We start from the raw sequence: 18,460 nt of genomic DNA on the forward strand, positions 1-18,460 counted from the left end.
GCAAAAAAGAGAGATGAGAAACACCGTGTGCCCTGAGGATACAGCCTACTTGCAAAACAGACAGATAGAAGAGCTTCGTGCCAGTCAATGAAGACAGCACACCTTGCTACTCGATAGCCATTGATGCTGCAAATTTCCCCCCTACAGCTATTTTGCGGTATTTATGTTTATCTTCAAACTGTGCACATGAAGAAAAACTAATTGTGATTAATCATCACTGCATTTTAAGAATTATATTGTTCATGTTAGTTTCCAAAAACTGAGATGTAAAACACAAAAAAACATGTTATCCACACCTGCTCGAAAGGCATGAGAAAGGAACCTCTAAAATGTGTTTCTCTGACAGACCCCGCATTCGAGTTATGATTCAGTTTCCTCTTTAGAAACTGCGGGCATGACACTGTAAACCCACAGACTGACATGTGTTTCATGTGGCTGGGGGCGTATGATGTGCTGAGTCAAAGCAGGAAGACTTGTGCAACTCAAACTAGCCTCTGCCATTTAGGTTGCCCTCTCAGTGACTGTCACATCTGCCCACCACTTTGAAAGTGGTAGGTGTGGGTGGAATTTAAGATTAATCAGTCCATCTAAATTGGGAGCATAGATGCACTCCCCTAAATGTCAGTGTCATTTAGAACTGCTCTTCTGTTACTGACTCTTTTCGGAGCTTGTGTCAATTAATTGAAACCTTGTGAAATGGCACTTTCACCACACTTTGCAAGCACATAATGAACATCCATCTCAGGGTAATCATATTCACATCTTTGAGCAATTTTAGTCATCAAATTCACTTCAAATTGATGTTTATGGAGTGTGGAAGGATGGGTTCATGTAGTTGAAATATCCAATGCTGACAAATGTGAAGAAGCATTGTAATATACATTTTTGCATTTTTGACTCATAACAAAAAAAGGTTTGCTTTTGTAAGAAATCCATTCATCTTCTATACAGGGCAGGGTGCAACCTGGACATGTCACCTGTCCATTCCAGTACTAACACAGAGAGCTTTAGGGTCAAAATTAACCTGCTATGCATGTTTTTTAACTGTGAGAAGAGACATGAGTACCGGAGCAGTGCTTTTTTGTGTTGGTTTTTATAGTAGTTTTTATTTCGTTTCAGATTTTTTAACATGTGCTTTGGGGGGGAAATGATGGCTGAGCATTCTTGAGCTGAGTGCTGAGAAAAATGTGCAAAGTTACAAGAAAATGTCCGGGTACGAGTTTATTTGTACACCAGCTAACGTGCGTGCGATTGTTCATTCATTTGCACTTCACTCCGATAAACTTGCAGACAACTATGATGTAATGTGTCTCATTTTGAAACTTTTATTATGCAGAGAATTTCATCACCAGCGTGCGGCCGTCCGCCAGCGGAGCGCCGCTCTGATTGGTCCGCGGCGGCTGTCAATCAAACGAGCGTGTGCGTCATTTCCGTTGTCAGGTGGTGCTGTCGCTGTGGAAAGATGCGATCAGCGAAGAGCGGAGGCTTTTCCTTAATTGCTCATTTCAGTAACAGAGGCTAAACAACCCGAAACCAAACCTCTGTGGTCTCTCCCGGCAGAGCGAGAGGCTCCGCGCACCCACCGCAACGTTTACCCCGAGAAATGTCCGTGTTTTAAGGAGACAACGCAGACTTAAACCCGGCGGTTTTGGCTCGAGGTAAGCGAGGTGGTGGACTACGTTGCTATCTAGCTCCCTGGCTCTGCTAGCCAGCTGTAATGTTACCTACTTTGTTTAAATGGCCTCCCAGCTGCTCCGTAGCCTCCAGCTTGTCGTTAGGCAGCACCGCTTGCCAGCAACCATATTTAAACTGCTTCGGTACGCGAGAATCGGCGCTGAAGAGGTCGCAGCCGGGGCTAACAGCTGCTCCGTGTAGTTTGCACGGAAAGCCCAACTCCCTGCTACTGCTGTGCGCCTTTGTGTGGCCGGTGAGCCCCGATCCGGAGCAGCGCGTTCAGCCGGGCGATCCAAGCACGCTTCGCTCCCGTTAACCAAGTTTCTGTATGCACCCAAGCTAGTTTTTAACTCCTTAACATAGATAAACATCGTGGATTCTTATGATGTGTAGTCGCTTCTATTTACGCCGTGTACGCCACCCCACTCGTGATATTTACGCACGCCGTCCAGTGAAAACTATCGCGTGTTAATAAATGCCTTAAGCCTACGAATCGGTTTAACCCAGGGATGAAAAGACACTGTCGTGTGGGTGCAGAAGTTGTGAGCTGCCCGTGGAGTTGCTTCATTTAAGTTGCAAGCCACAGCTTCAGGTTTTCACTTCGCGACAGGTCTCATTCACGCTCCCGGCTGCCAAATCTCAACACTGTCCAAAGACCTTGTGGTCGCAAAATGGCACCAAACAATGTGCAGCAGTCTGTGAGCGTTTGTAATTGTTTTGGTTAAGTGATCTACAGCATGACCTTGTGTCCACAGTCCTGTTGTCTTGGGTTATCAGTTGGACAGTGTGTATGAGCTGACATAAGTGGCATTTCATTCAAGCAGAGGGACTGAAATCAGTTTGACCTTCGAGTTTACCTCCCACCCACTGACTTTTGCGTTTGATCTCTGAATGCATTGATGTGGATCATGCCATTTCCATGGCTTTTTTTTTTTGTGTTTACTACCTTCTCACAAGCAATTTTGCTGTTTATACTACTTATTTTTCCCTGTATTTATGTATTTTTATTTTTTTTGCCATCAAGCTTGTCTTGCAGAGCCAGACAAGTGGCATGGAGTCTGGGTGGGCTGAGCTTGAGACACCTACGTGGTTGTTTTGTTCTGATACTATTTAAGGAGCCCACATTTCTCGTGGGCACAGGCAAGCGTGTCTCTCCTCCTTTTGTGTGATATGATTCAGAGGTTGTATCTGTTCTCGTCCTCCCTCTGGTACAGTCAGAGGCAGAGGCAGTCTTGCTTGCCAGATCGCTGGCTGTGCAGAGAGGCACGGCACTGTCAGAAAAGGATCGCTGTGTGCTGTCATCGCGCTGATGTCATTTAGGTCAGTGTGCATTAGTTGGTTACATTGACCTTTGCATTTAAAATGTGTCTAGGGTTGGCTCTACGGCACTGCAGCTGTTTTTTTTTAGTAGTTAGATGAATCGCCCCAAGTGCGTTTGCTGTGTTGTGTGGCAGTTTTTGTCAATGACTCAGTATAGTGTTGCAAGCCCAAGGTGCGTGGATTGCCCTGTTTTTGTAAAATGAATATGTAGACAAAAATAAATGCACATGAGGCACTGTGCCTGTAACTTCTGACTCAATCTGCTTATTTAACTCCATCTTGCAGCTTTTCTAGCACTCGCAGTGGTTTGAAATGCATTTGTCAGACAGCATTGGGAACACTTTGCACATTGTTTACTTTACTGGCTGCTGGATGATAATAAAAGTTAGATAATTTTCCACCCAGGAGTTTCATGAATTGCTGATTATCCATTGCTGTCCTCTGGAGTAAGATGCTCTCTTACTATTGGCAGCGTGACTTGGTGTCACTCTGGCTTGTGCCATAAATGCTGTCAGAAAACCTCAGCTCATCAGACACAGTGGGTGATGACTAGTGGAGATGGAGACAGATGGGCGAGAGACATGATGATGACACTGTCTGCTGTCTGGGATCACAAAAAGCCTCATGGAAGTGAGAATTCATACCAGCCCATACTGACTGCCAACTGTCCTGCCTCCTCTCTGCCCAAAAACGCCAACTGGCGAGCAGCGTACAATTAGTTTTTCTAACAGGAGAATTTCCCAATTCATTTAAGAAAAAAAAAAAAAAAAAAAATCACATTTTCTGGGGTTAGTTGCTCTAGCAAGACTGATCATATATTCTAAATATTTTGTGTTGTTTGTCAGCTCTCCACTCAGCCTCTAGTTTGCAGTTTATGAGGCGCTTTGGATTTCATTAGTCTGAGTCACTTCTCTTGCGTCGTTGGCTAAAATATACACAGCGCAACTATCTGTGATATTTTAAATTAAGACATGTGGCTTTATACTGCTCTGTCTGTCACGCATAGTTTCTGAGGGCTGTGTTCTCTCAGTTGGTATGATGCACATGTAAGAACCTTGGAGGCACTTTCTTATCGGTGTCATCACCTGGACATTTAAGGATATCTGCCCATTGGAAACTCGGGACGACCGCAGGGTGAATCACTCTCGGCTCAGGGCACTACTTCCCTGTTACGGGAAACAGACGGGGTTTCATCACACAGGAACTCGGTAAACAAGCCCTGTGAATTCTGGGAGTTAGATTTGATCTGTCACAGTGGTTAAAGCAGTTTGTTTAATGATGATGTGTCACACTGTGTCGCAGGTTCCTCTGGCATGTAAATCTGGTTTCTTATCATAGTGTGAGAGCTTCTTTTTTTTTTTTTTTTTTCCAGCCTTGTTCGAACACGTATGTAACTTCAGAGAAAGGTCTGCTCAGATAAGCTGGCTATACAGATTCTCAGATGAAATGTGCAGATTAAGAGCGGAAGGATTTTCTCAACCCGTGGCCACCGCAACAGGAAAAGCTAAAGATTAGTGAATTAAATTCAAATGCATCTGTTTGCAGAGGCCTCTGTTGCCTGGCGCAGTGCATTTGCATGGGAGTGCTGGCCATAAATTGCAATTCGTGGCACATGCATGTTGCCTGTTGGGAAGATTGAATCTGAGGTGTTACCCCTGACACCAGCAGTCATTATTCTGAATGGACTTGTAATGGCCTCACATTCACACTGAGGTGATGCTAAAAGTGACAGAGCGATATTTAAAACAGGCTGGGTGGAGCTAACCTGAAGTCGACTTTTCGCCACCTCTTCACTAATCGCTGTTCTCTTAATCACGCTGCAGGACCACTGTTAAAGCCCCGGGTAGCCTTTATTCTAAGTCCTGTTAATGCCTATTTATACTGTCGTGGTGTGGGTGGCCAGTTACTGATGTTATTTATTGACATCGATTGAGAGTTTGCATCTTGAAACTCATGCGCTTTCCCTTTAACTTGACTATCTTTATCCCTGGTACTAATCAGATTTATGCCCCCATAGAGCTCCAGTATGTCCAAGCGGCGTTCGTCGGAGAGGGGGGCTGGAGAGACATCAGGCAGGGCCAGCAAGCTGCAATGTCCTGGGATATCCGGCAGTAATGCCAAGAGAGCTGGGCCCTTCATCCTCGGTAAGGGAGCTACAAATGTTTGCTGAACCCTGAACATTTGAAAATGGAAGTCCGTCAAAAAACACATCTGTTCTGACGAATTGCATGAATGTACATTGCGAGTGTGTGTGTAACCTCTATGTGTGTGTGTGTATGTCCGCCTGAGACAAGAATGTGAAGAATTTCGCTGATCCCCATGACACTGGTCAGAAAGGTCTGCGTGTGAGCCACGTTATTTGTCTCCCATACTCCGAAACATCAATGTTTGCTGCTATGCAAACTCCTACATCGTTTGCAATGCAGAGTGCCAAAGAAAACATTACACTTGGGGGTGTTAATGGGTAGATGCACATGCAGCCTTTAATGAGTTGCAGTGAGAGCACACACTCCAGCATGTAGCCTGCCTTTTGGTCATGCAGCTGTTACTTTTCTTATCCTTGCAGGGCCTCGCCTGGGCAACTCACCAGTACCAAGCATAGTGCAATGTCTGGCCAGGAAAGACGGCACCGACGATTTTTATCAACTCAAAGTAAGTCTGTCACAGTTCAAAAAAAAAAAAACAAAGGGAAGAAAAGTTGCTTTATGTAATTTTTTTAAACTCAAGGTCAGAAGAAACATGATTATATTATTCCAAACAAAGCCATGATGTCGGCATAGACCTCTGAACCTTTGACCCGCCGTTATTTGTGTTCATTTTATTGCCCCTGTTTCAGTCTGGCACAAATAACAAAACGTCAGCCAAGCTGTGTGTTTACTGGGGGCTGTCCTGCGTGTGTTAAACCAGCGAGATGGCTATAGAGCTGTAGAAGGGGGATAAAGGGAAGGAGGAAGGCAGTTCCCCACCTGGAATGTCAACTTTTAACCCCCGGGAACATGTTTAGTGAGTCGGTGTTCGACCCTCTCCTCAAACTCGTGACTGCAGCCACTCAGTATCTTCAGCACAGCTTGTTTGCTTCACAGAAGGACATGAAACTGTTACAAAGCTGCTCAGTCACTCACGTGACAGAATGTAATTCTTTCTTCAAGTCTATGAATATTCAAGTTAGCGCAGAATCAGAACTGGACTTTCGTCTCACACTCGCTCATTCTCTTTTGAGAGCCGCTGTCTTGTGACCGCCAACATTTGCTTTGTTCTCGTCTGTGGTTCCGATAGATCCTGACGCTGGAGGAACGAGTGGACTCTGCTGGGGAGACCCAGGAGGAGCGGCAAGGGAAGATGCTTCTTCACACAGAATACTCCCTGCTCTCCCTGCTGCATAACCAGGATGGTGTGGTTCACCACCACGGCCTCTTCCAGGTACAGCCACCTGCACGGTTCCTCTCTTTGCAATAAATTTCTCTCTAAACAATTAATATAATTGACAAAAGAGAAAACCATTTCATGTTTATGGCATGTAATTCGGCTCTGTGTGGGCGAGCAAGCCGTATAATTGTGCTGGATGGAAACTTCTCCATGGTGACACTGCTGTTTGTCATTTTAGAATATGGTTTCACCATGCCAGCAAAAGCAACTAGCCGCTCTTATCAGTTTGGTAATAGCGGCAGTGAGCTCGTCATTAGTCCAGCCAGCTGCCCGTATTTTTTTCTTATCAAGGTTGTTTCAATAGAGAAGTGGGAGTACCAATAAAAGCTATATTTATCTACAGTCATTTTCTTTTCACAGCCTCATCCATTCACAATGAACCCCTCCCCCTCACCTGTCTTCCCGTCTGCCTCCTCCTCTAACTTTGTTATTGTTCCATCTGCCCTCACGCTCTCTGTTTTCCTTCTTTGTCTCCCTTTCCAGCCTGTCTGTTCCACTCTGCCAGCGTTCTCAGAATAGCAACATTGAACCATGTACTCTGATTCATTTAGGCTTGCAATATTGATTGGATTATTATAGCGCATATCCACTGGAAGAGAACCAGTTAATAATATGCTCTTTCAGAGGTGCTGACGGCCTGTAAAAAAAAAAAAGAACGAAAGAAAACAACACATGGTTATCTGATGCAGAAATCAATATAGGAGAAGTGGTGACTCTGCTTTGGCTGAATCTAAATGGAGAGGAATGACCTTTTGTCATTCATCCTCCACCACCTGGTGTGGAGTGTCCTATCGGCTCCATGCCGGCTGTTGACTGATGGGCTCTTTAAATCGGTCTTTGCAAGCTGAATGAACACGGCACAGAGATTCATTCTGTTTGATGCATGTTTGACTGCTTCAACTTGTATTGATTGGATGATTTTTGGAAAGTGCTTCTGAAAGTCTGCCCACTTCAACAGAAATGCCCCCGCTTTAGAAGTTGTGCCTCACGCTCTTCTCTGGTGCTCTTGTCAAGGATCGAGCTTACGAAATCGTGGAGGACATGGAGGCGAACAAAGTGCGCAAGATGAAGAAGCGGATCTGCCTCGTGCTGGACTGCCTGTGTGCACACGACTTCAGCGACAAAACGGCAGATCTAATAAACCTCCAGCATTATGTTATCAAGGAGAAGCGGCTGAGTGAGCGCGAGGCCATCGTCATCTTCTACGATGTGGTGCGTGTGGTGGAGGCTCTCCATAAGGTGAGTCAAGAACGAAGCTTAATGAAAAGCAGAATGTCTCAGAAAGAATGTTTTCTTCTGTGCTGCCCAGCAGTGTACTTTCAAAACACAGAAAAATGCGCTGCACACATTCATCTATTATGAAAGTTACAAAGTCTCTGTGAACAGTAGGAGAATTTGTTTTGCTTTTTCTCGAGCGTTGCACATCCTTCTGATTACTCATTTCCCCGTGCCCGTGTGCCACTCCCAGAAACAAACTGATTGTTATGATACAAATGATTCACTAAGCACAACATGACCAAACTTTTCTCTCTTTTTTTTTTTTTTTTCTACTGTTACTTCTGCCTGCAGAAAAACATTGTGCACAGAGACCTAAAGCTGGGAAACATGGTGCTGAATAAACGGTAAGACAGTTCTCAGTCACTTATTGGGCCTTGTCAGTGAGCAATAATAAGCTCAATCATTACACTCGGTCACTCATTTTGTCCTACCAGCCAGACATTCTGTTTCAGCTCACACGTGATGGAGGTTTCAGCCGGCCCCAGCAGCCTGCATCTAGTGTGCATTTGGCCGTAAACTCAAACAGAGGTCACATTCTTAGACGAAGAGTGAGATCAGTCACAGGAACTTGAAGCACCGCTCTTTTGTGCCTGACTCTGGCTTTGTCTATGTGTGTGTGTGTGTGTGTGTGTGTTGAGTATGGCTGATGATTCATTCCCTGTGGTTGGACTTTTGGATTGGAGGGCAAACTGGACTCTGTTGGGGAAGAAGAAAAAAAAAAAACCAGAATATCCCAGTGCTTTGTTCTCAGCAGGACTGTGTTCTGGGCCAGAGGGTGTATGAGCAATGTTGCGGCGCACAGAGGACCCTGTTGAGTACACCTCAGGTCAAAGCGCTACAGTTCAGAAGGGTCAAGCAGAATAAAAAAACAAACGGTTTTGCGAACCGTCTTACCTCCTTACCCGCAGAATATATGTAAATGTCTTGTGTATTCATGAAGCGAAAACTCAGTCATTTCTCCTCAAAACTGAATAACTTAGAAATGGCGAAAACTTGCATCAGCTTTACCCCTGAAAAAGTGCATTTATGGAGAATGATCTCGCAGAGTTATCGAGAAGGGCTGAATGACTACATCTGACATGTCCTCTCTGCTCCTACGCTCACTTACACATGCACTTGCATCATGCACAAGTGAGAAAAATCAGAAGATCCGTTCCACGTCATGAACGTGAGCCGCAGTTTTAGATCAGTGCACAGCGATGTCCCAGGCTCACGTTTTCTGCTTCACAGGTGCATGTGTGCCCATAGCTCCCAGTTGCAGCAGAGGTAGTAGTCGTGGTGGTGGTGGTGATGAAACGGAGGAGAGTTTTGGCCAGGGGAGGAGGGTAGCGAGAGTAGAAGCAGACGAGCGGAACACTCCGTCCCAGCTGGAGACAAAAGAGAGGCCTGCCAAAGGCCCCATAGCTCTGAGCTGACTCACACCACAATACACTTCACACACATACACATTCGCGTGCCCGCTCGGTAGTTATTTACCTTGTACATTTTTTTTTTCCTGTTTCCTTCAATACCACAACCCTTTTCTGCTTCTATTGTTTTTCTGATGCATCCCATTTGTCACATCCTTTAGTTTTGTTTTTGTACTTTGAGCCTCTCTTGTATGCGACATACTCATCTTCTCACACACTTCCTCACAGCCTCACCCCTCATGTGCATGAATGCACAGCCAGAGAGGGAAGAAAATGGTTCATTTTGAGGCAGACTCATTCTAAAATCCCCTCTCCTCCCATGCTACTTGTCGTCATTCCGGGAAAATGCTCCGATAGCCTCAAAACAGCTCAGCAGTTTATGCAAGAACGATGCAATTTCCTCTCGCAGAGGCAGAACCAGTTATGAAAGCCAGGATGTCATAAATCAATCTGCAGGGTCACTGCCGACATATGGGAGAGATGTATTTACTTCCTAAACACAATAGGTTCAAGACCACACGTAGACGTGCACTTCATAAGGGTGTACCTGTACCTGCCCGTATTTATGTAGTCATTTAAAACAATCACAGGGACACAAAGTACAGTTGTACTGGTAAACAGTATAATAGTCTGTTGGAGGATCTGTTAGCATATGAAATAGTGGTTTTCACATGCAGTCACCTTAATAAGCCATACAGCATTGGCCTAATAGTTATTAAAACCTTTAAATAGTTGGTTCTTCCACACTTCCGAGAAACTGAATTGACTCTGGATGCAGAAGTTGCCCCGTGTTTAACCTCTGTTCTCATCAGCTGGCATATTTTCCCCAGAATGCTGCAGGGAAGTCATGGGGGGGGGGGGGGGGTGTTGTGTTTAGGTTTCTGGTTTCCTGACTTTGCTCGCAGCCACATGACCAGGAAGCAGCGATGGTGTGGTCTCTCTTCAGTCCTCAGGGACCCTTGCCTCACGAGGCAAACATGAAATTTCATTTAGCCAATCTCCGGTGCAAGAATAGAAATCCTGGGTCGTGATGCACACAGACAAAGGAACAGACTCCTCCATAAAGGAAGCTTTTATGTCGAGGGTCCTTGAAGCATCACGCTCTGTTCCTCTCGCCCCTCCTTGTGCATATCACAAGGCCACTGTATGCTTATGGAGACTTGAACGACAAAAGCCGGTGATGGGGTCGGATCACATAAGAAGCTGGAAATTATGTGGAGTGAATGTTCTGGGAGGCAGCTCCAGATTAGAGCTTTTTGGTTGAAAATTGACTGTTTAACAGGAATTGGCTCCAGACACTCTAATGGGAGCAGTGAGTGTGTCTCTGCGTGTGGGTGTGTGTATGATGGAGCAGGGTGTGAAAGTGAGAGAGAATAGGGGAAGCTTTTGACCTCGGGCCTTTCAGAAAGCGGATGTGGGTGAAGAGCGTGATCCAAAGAGGATCCAGGCTGTGGACCACGGCTGCTGTCTTTTTTTTTTTTTTATTGTTCTCACGGCGCATGTACTTCAGCTGGGTGGGTGCGTGATCGTGTGGGCGCTCTTGAAGTTGCGTGTTTGTGTATATATTTTAAGTCTTCCCGAGCTTCATATATTCGTTTGCCAGCCCATCACCATGCCGGCTTAGTCATCGAGACAATTATCCTCAGCCACACGTTGACTCCTGTTTGTCAAAGTGTGGCTTTTGCTATTTCTCCTGCTTCCCCGCAAGAACTCCGTCCGTAGACCCTCAGCTTCAATACAGTTGAGTCAGAAGCAAGCTAAATATATTACAATGATTATTAAAATGCATGAACACTGAAAATAAATTAATCAAAAACTCCTCCTAAACAAAGCAGCTTTCATATTTAGAATCACCTGGTCTGTTCATAGTGTTTGCAGGCCACTGGCTTAAACCTTGATGTTGATGTGTATGGTACTTTTTTATGTAATATAATACAATAAAGGAGGAAATGAAATGCAAACATGAAGGCTAATTAAGTTATTGTAAATTTATATAATGCTATGTGTAATGCAATAGTTCTTTAGTGCAGCAAAGTCAGAAGTTTAATGGTCCTCATGGGGGGAGGACCTGTGGTTGGAAATACAATTATGTTTAGAAGCGGTCTGGTTGCAATACTGTGTTTGAAATTAGGACTATTAATTCGTTGTGGTGTACTGGTTACGACCCTGTCTTCATAGCAAGAACATCTCCAATTTGAATACTGAGTTTTCATGCTATCTCTTTTCATGTGTGGGGTTTCTCCAGGTGCTCCAGTTTCCTCCCAAAGTCCCAAAACATTTGTTTGAGCTCATTTGGAGACTATAAATTTCATGATCCATGATCTACTGCACAGCTCATCCTTAATGAAAGTAGAGGGAAGTGTAATGAGACGCTCTGTTGAGATAACAATGCATAGTTTTAAGGCCCACTAAACCATAACATTATTAAAACAACATGGCATACTGGCCAGTCCTCCCTGTGTCTGTCAGTCTGTGTTTACTTCATGCTTTGAGCTGCGAGTGTGCACTGCAGTGTTTCACATTCTCAGCTTAGATTTTTAAATGATGAGCAAGAACTGCTGGATCCAGTGAAAGTGGAGAAATACTATCTGGTCTGCTTAGTAGCTGTGGAGGTATTTGAGTGCGTAACCGCTGGCTTTTTTCAGTTGGGAGATGTTTTTGGCTTCTCTGTGCAAAGTTATTGTTTTTCAGTCTGTCGGCTTTTTGGTTTTCATTTTCTTTTCACTCTTGATATGAAACTTTTTTTTTTTTTTTAATCAGAGATGAATAAAATAAAAGCACTGCGAAGCCAAGCAAGGAAGGCGACCGTTGGGAAAATTATTTGACTCTTTCTAAAACCCAAACATAGTTCTTTCATAAAACTATATCAAATTTTAATGGTGTTTTTGATGGGTTTAGATCAGGTAAGACCAGAATTATGAGACATGTATTTGTGTGTGTGTTCAGGACTCATAGAATCACTATCACCAACTTCTGTCTGGGAAAGCACCTGGTGAGCGAGGACGACCTGCTGAAAGACCAGAGAGGAAGTCCGGCCTACATCAGCCCTGATGTATTGAGTGGTGAGTGAAAACACATGTTATCAGCTGGTTTTTGTCACTTTGCAGGAGTAATCCCAGCAGTCACACTTTTGTTTGTGCTTTTCTCAGTTGCCGACCATGTGTCCGCAGGTGTAAAAACCAACGACACAGCTTTACAGTTATCACCGCCTGCTGTTAAAAGCGCGGCCCCATTGTGACCTGTATTAACTGTACAGCTGTCTGTATCTCCAGAAATGTCAGACAGAGATCTGGTGAGAAGTGGGACCCGGGATCCGGGCCAGATTCCAGACGGGATCCTGTCCTTCTCGTAATTGTGTTGCATAACGTTCAGCCATCGGTCTTCTGTTTGATTTCCCAGTTATTAAGCAACCTGAAACTGGCGATGTTGCAATCCCAGACTAGCAAAAGCAAGAAATGGCTTTTTTTTTTTTCCTGTTTTTGTTGGTGTAATCGCAGTGATGTTGCATTTTCTCATATATGGCATGTGTTTACAGAGACAGCAGCTTCCCCTTATGTGAAACATTATCTCTGTATGAAGAAAACACACATTCTTTGATGTTACTCAGTTTCACCTGCACATTGCACCCCAGCAATATTAAAGCTTGAGAATTGATTCATTCATACAATCAGGGATTTCCAAAGCAACAAGCTGAAGATGGAAAGAAAGAAATGGAAAATATTTCACAGCCAACCAGGCGAACGCTGTAGATACAACCACAGTGTGTATATCAGCATAACGTGACAGGCACACAATTAAACAGAGCTTCTGTGACTCATGCACTGATGACTCACTGGAGGGAAACTACTCCCATCTACCCCTTCCCCTCCCATCCCCCATGCGCGTGTGTGTGTGCGTGCGCGTGTGTGTGTCACAAGCTTTAACGTAATTGCCTGCTGCTGTTGCTGCCGCCTCCCTGGCTGTAACAACACCGCCTATGGTCATGCACAGCCAGGATGCTCCACCCTCCCCAGCTCCTCCTCCATCCACCGTGTCAGGGTTATCATTTTATTTATTTATTTTTTTTAAAGGCAGTTCTACCGAAACAAAATTCAGGCATGCGGCGGGATTTTCTTGGAAATACAATGGATGAGGAGTCATCGCTTGTTTGTGTTTACTCATGTTGTTAATCATTACACCTGGTGGCTCAACAGGATCTGAGTGTGTTCAAGGGTTGAGCAGCTGAGTCACACAGGGCAAACTCTGTCACCTCCGAACTCCGCTATGCAGCCATCGACTGGCGTCGGGCTCGGATCCTGACCCGCTCTCCGTCCTCCCTCCAGGTCGACCGTATCGCGGCAAACCCAGCGACATGTGGGCTCTCGGTGTGGTCCTGTTCACCATGCTCTACGGCCAGTTCCCCTTCTATGACAGCATACCTCAAGAACTCTTCCGCAAGATTAAGGCTGCAGAGTACTCCATCCCCGAGTGAGTGTTTGTTCTGCCGCAGACTGAATCAAAGAAGTGGAATCACGCTGCTCTGACGTCACAACACTTAACAGAGGATGTGGCTTGAACTCTGTTCTTTCAGTCTGAATTTGTGACACTGGATGGACATAATTGTAGGCGTGACTATTCTGACAGCAAGCTTCTTTTACACAAAGTTAATCGTTTGCAGTGTTGCTTATATTTTACCTGCCTTTGGGTTTTTGCTTCTGCTTTAACAGTTTTATCTAATGTAGCAGAATAAACTTGGAGCATTTGATCCACTGATTTTCTGAATTAAGCTCGTGCCTCTGTGTCTCTCACCGTCTCACAGGGACGGCCGTGTGTCAGAAAACACGGTGTGTCTCATTCGAAAGCTGCTGGTGCTGGACCCTCAGCAGAGACTGACTGCAGGAGAGGTGCTGGAGTCTCTCAGCGCCATCATTGCTTCATGGTAACTCCTCCCTCTGCTGCTTGACTGCAGAACTGCAGCTTATTTGTAGTGCAGATTAATATTTTTTTTAAAGATGACTTGTTTTCATTCCTCTGTAGGTCACACAGTATTTGCATATGATTTTGACTTGTGCATGTGTAATTCCAGGCAGTCGGTTTCATCGATGAGCGGCCCTCTGCAGGTAGTTCCAGATATTGACGATCAGGTCAATCATCCAGAACATTTGCAAGAGGTAAGGTCATGGAGAGAGACAAAGAAATAACACCTCAGATCTGCTCTTGCACACCTTTACATTAAGTTAAGAACGTCAGCATGCATATTGGTGACTTTTAAACTAATTTAATCTAGTACTTAGCGTTGAATTCCTACTATTTTTACTCGATTTTATTTTGGTAACACAATAACTGCAGCACATTGAGTTGAATATGTTTTCTTTCCCCAGGCCAAAGTGATAGAAGAGTCTTCACAGTACGAGTTTGAGAACTACATGCGCCAGCAGCTGCTGCTGGCTGAAGAGAAGAACACTATCCATGAAGCCAAGAGCTTTTTCACCAAGCGCCAGTTTGGCAGCCTCCCACCTGTAAGGCGTCTGGGCCATGATGCCCAGCCTGTCAGCCCACTAGATGCTGCCATACTGGCACAGCGATTTCTCCGGAAGTAGTCCCCAGCCACCAATGCCAGCCTCTCTGGTCTCCCCAGGATGAAAGAAAAAAGAAAAAAAAGAATACACAAAAGCAAAACCCTGCAGAGTCCAGAGGGGGCTTGCCAGTATAAGCCCCAAAAACCTGAACTTGCATACACGAGGTCCTGCTCGAGCTGGGTTGCAGGCGCTCCCATGTGTAGGTGGGTGGTAGGCGGTGGGTCAGACACCAGGTGGGCACGAAGACACACTGTCAACCCAGAACTTCACTCCTTGTGTCTGGATCCACTCGTGAACGATGGATCGGCCTGCAGGCAGACCTGAACCAAAGGCTCCTCGCCCTCAGGTTGGCCACCGTCAGATCTCACTGTGCTACAAACCTGATGGCATGGGCACACACAGCGCTAACACAAGGCGTAGCCTGCAGTGTTGAAGAAACTATTAAACCCTTCCTCCTCCTCCTCCTCCTCCTTTAAGATTTCCCCAGTGTAACACTTCCCCCTGTCAGTTCTGGGTCCTTCGAGCAATACAGGACCGGAGTCATGTAGCACCCCCTCTCTCCCTTGTAGTGATTGGTATTGCCTCAAGTCAGATCACTCGATCACAGATGTCACTTCTGTATACCTCCACCTCCATTCCACTCTCCTCCTGTCACTCCTTCCTTTTCCTTTCGACCGTTTTCTTATACTGAAAATAATCCTGGTCCTGTTAGTTACTCTGACTTCAAATCAATCTACCTCTCTGTCTCTCTTCTCTGTTGGTAAACCATGCTCACTGTTCTGAGACAAGGGATTGTAACAATTGAGTCTTGATGCCACCAGTGACATAAAGCATTAATGTTTTCTGTCAGAGTGATAATGCTTTGAAACCTTTTTGGTGGTTTCGAAAAATCTGAATAAGCTTTTTATCATATTTACCTTAATAAGTAGCATTTTATCCCTATATTTGCATTGAAGAAAGACCCGAATATCAAAGTGTGTGTTTGTACAGGCGATCTTTGATATTTGCGGAATGACTCGTCTCCTGCTTTTTGCTCATCCCTGTGGAAAATCTATTTTTAGCATCTAGGCAGCTAGTGTGAGGTACCTGGAAGTCACAACGCCAAGAACTGAATGAGGGAAAACCTGTTGGATCCTCCCTGCCAAGGCATGTTCATGGTAACGCTTCCCTCAGTGCCACTACGGTCAAGATCAGGCACTGTCACGTTTCTCTTGCCAAAAATCTTGTCTTAAATTCACTCTTCAGCCAAGGAAACTGGTACCCACAGGCTCATTCAGAATCACATGGCTTCCAGGTACTCCAACTTCCCTGTTTCTCCTCATCAAGACAGATCATGGGACAAGTGTTTTTCAGTATGAATGTGAACTGTCGTCCTCCGCTTTGATACTCCAGCAGTATCACACAAAGTGTGCGTGCCGTGTCTTTATGGCCAGGCGAAATAGGTCTGCGGCGCCGTCGAGCCGTTAACCCCTCGACGTCCTCAGACACCCGTAAGCTATCCTCCAGTCATTGTGTTCTGTTATCTGGCCTGCCTCGGTGGCAGACACTGTGAAAACTCGAGCGGGCTTTGCTAAGACGGGGCTTGACCAAATCTTTCAGGGGATAACACAAATGCTTTAAGATTTCCAGGGGGGGGAAAAAATTGCATCTCCTGTCGTTCTCAAGCCCTTTCTTCAGCTCAACTTGTACATGCTTGTATTATCTCACCGTGCAGGCTCCGTAGGAGCCCGGTGGCTGGTAATCAATACTGTAATATTTCATAGAAAACTGATAATACTCCGATTTTTAAGTTAAGCTCTTGATGCATTCTTCTCTGTTATCAAAGTGTTTCTTCAAACCATGGCGAAGCTACTAACCAGTGACTGTTAGGCATCTGTACACTGCGACTTGCCTTTGCGTATTGGTACCTGCTTTCGGCTCTTTAGACTTCTTCCTATTTATATCCAAACTGATTGCATGGACATAGGCTCGGGAACATGTTCCTTTTGTGATTTCATGTTGATTTATTTATTCACTTGTGTAGACTCTCCCCTCTCCCAAACCACTGGGGCTCGTGTCACAGACATCGATTGTAGACAGTTAAGCCAATGTCCTGGAAAGTGTCGTGGTGTAACTTCTGCCAGTGAAACGAGCCCCAAAAATCTCTCAGCTTTAAGTGTTGTTAATTCCAACAGTGGTTCTACTCTAGCCATCTGATTTTGATCCTCCTCAGTCACATTTGTGAAAGAGTAGCATCCCCACTCTCCTCTTAGGATTTATTTGATTATCTTCTTGCCATTGTGCCACAAGATCTGTGGTCACCTTAAGCTACACTAATAACAAGACTGACTTTTGCATAGCTCTATTTTTTAAAGAAAAACGAGAAAAGATACTCGCACGTTATCTTGATTTTATGGGAGGGGTTTTGTAGTTTGTTTTTTGTTATTTTGTCATTGCCCCTCAGCACCCTCACACAAGGCTGCACTCTCTGGTCAGTATGTAAATAATCTACCATCATGACTGCACCAGTCATATTGTATGTAGTTCCACCCATTAAGACGCCAACTCCGTTTCAACACATGCCGATTGACGTGTATCTTAGGCCACGTTGGCCACCAAACCACCACATCCGGAGGCTAAAATAATATGTAAAGAGAGCCACGGGCTTTCTCCCACCTCAATGTGAATTCCATGGGTATACAGCAGTATTGTAGTAGTCTTAGGTTCATCAGAGAAGGGTGCCTTCGAGCACCGTAGCCATCACCGAATGCTGACGTGAAGTGACCGTCTGTGGGAAGTGTCGAGCACCATCTTCTAGGAGACACAGCTGCAGATTAGGAGCTAGAAGTTTAACGTAGGTGTTATCTGTCCCCCACTAATCGAAAAGTGTTTCACTTCCTAGCTAGTGGATTGTACCACATTCAATGTTTGTTTAACGGAGTTGTATTGGTAGACTGCATTGTGGACTGAAAAGCATGGATATAGTGTGAGGTGAAACTCTGTGTTAAACATGTGACTGTTGCATGATTTTGAACTTGCAAGGTGTGCCAGAGCTACAGGAAAAAAACAGAAAAGATTGACGAATGATTGCCTCTTCTGGTCCTGAAAAGGTCAAACTAAATTAAGAATTAGTTATCCCCCTACTGGATGAGTAGTTTTAGTTGTTTTTGTTTAGTTTTTTTTTTTTCCTTCCTCTTCTTGATTTTTCACTCAGAACTTAAACTTGTCAGTATATAACTGATATATTGCTGACTGTTTCAACTGGAAACTTGGTGTAGGATGTGAAATGTGGTGTAGTTTAAACCCAATGGGACAATGTGTTGTAAGCTGCTTGGTTGGACATGGGCATCAAAATACAGAGGAAAAAAAAAACTGCGGAATTGTACAGATGAAAAACACGTTTGTATAAAAAACATATTTTTCTACTTCATCAGATCTCTACATGCATGTCAGCAATAAACTTTGATATGGAAACAGTTGAACTTTGTCGCTTCTTGAATTTCAATGCTTCCCCAGCAGGTGGAGCACTTTCTTCATAAAGCCAACTGGAAGTAGCCCGAGATTTGATGGAGACTTTTACAAGACATGACTGAATGTTTCTCTGTTTTGGACTAACGTCTCCACCAGATGTGAATAACCAGTCTTACATCTGTGCCAGTCCTGTTTGTGTGTGTGTGTGTGTGTGTGTGTGCGCTGCTATGAGGGATGAACAGAATAAGTGAGTCTTTGTGTATCTGTGCTGCCCCAGTCTTGTGGTGAGCTGGGTTTTGGACCTGGCTGAGGTGAACATGCTCTAACAGGAAGCCTCCTGTTGAC

General features: G+C 44.8%; 1 protein-coding gene across 1 annotated transcript; it reads left to right on the forward strand.

The window, feature by feature from the left end:
- Positions 1-1,415: 1,415 nt before the first annotated feature.
- Positions 1,416-18,123, forward strand: stk40 (serine/threonine kinase 40). The gene is made up of 11 exons (XM_030102224.1): positions 1,416-1,658; positions 5,012-5,138; positions 5,561-5,646; positions 6,271-6,414; positions 7,435-7,659; positions 7,990-8,042; positions 12,054-12,169; positions 13,430-13,574; positions 13,906-14,025; positions 14,173-14,257; positions 14,468-18,123. Exons 2-11 carry the CDS (start codon positions 5,021-5,023, stop codon positions 14,684-14,686), a joined length of 1,311 nt encoding a protein of 436 aa, XP_029958084.1. The 5' UTR covers positions 1,416-1,658; positions 5,012-5,020; the 3' UTR covers positions 14,687-18,123.
- The last annotated feature ends 337 nt before the right edge of the window (positions 18,124-18,460 follow it).

This window comes from Salarias fasciatus, chromosome 11 (assembly GCF_902148845.1).
Source record: "Salarias fasciatus chromosome 11, fSalaFa1.1, whole genome shotgun sequence".
Classification (NCBI taxonomy): Eukaryota; Metazoa; Chordata; class Actinopteri; order Blenniiformes; family Blenniidae; genus Salarias; species Salarias fasciatus.

Coding starts and splice junctions, on each gene's coding strand:
- stk40 (XM_030102224.1), top strand. CDS start 5,021: ATGTCCAAGCGGCGTTCGTCGGAGAGGGGGGCTGGAGAGACATCAGGC. Junction 6,415..7,434: donor ACCACCACGGCCTCTTCCAG/GTACAGCCACCT, acceptor GCTCTTGTCAAG/GATCGAGCTTACGAAATCGT. Junction 14,026..14,172: donor AGCGCCATCATTGCTTCATG/GTAACTCCTCCC, acceptor GTGTAATTCCAG/GCAGTCGGTTTCATCGATGA.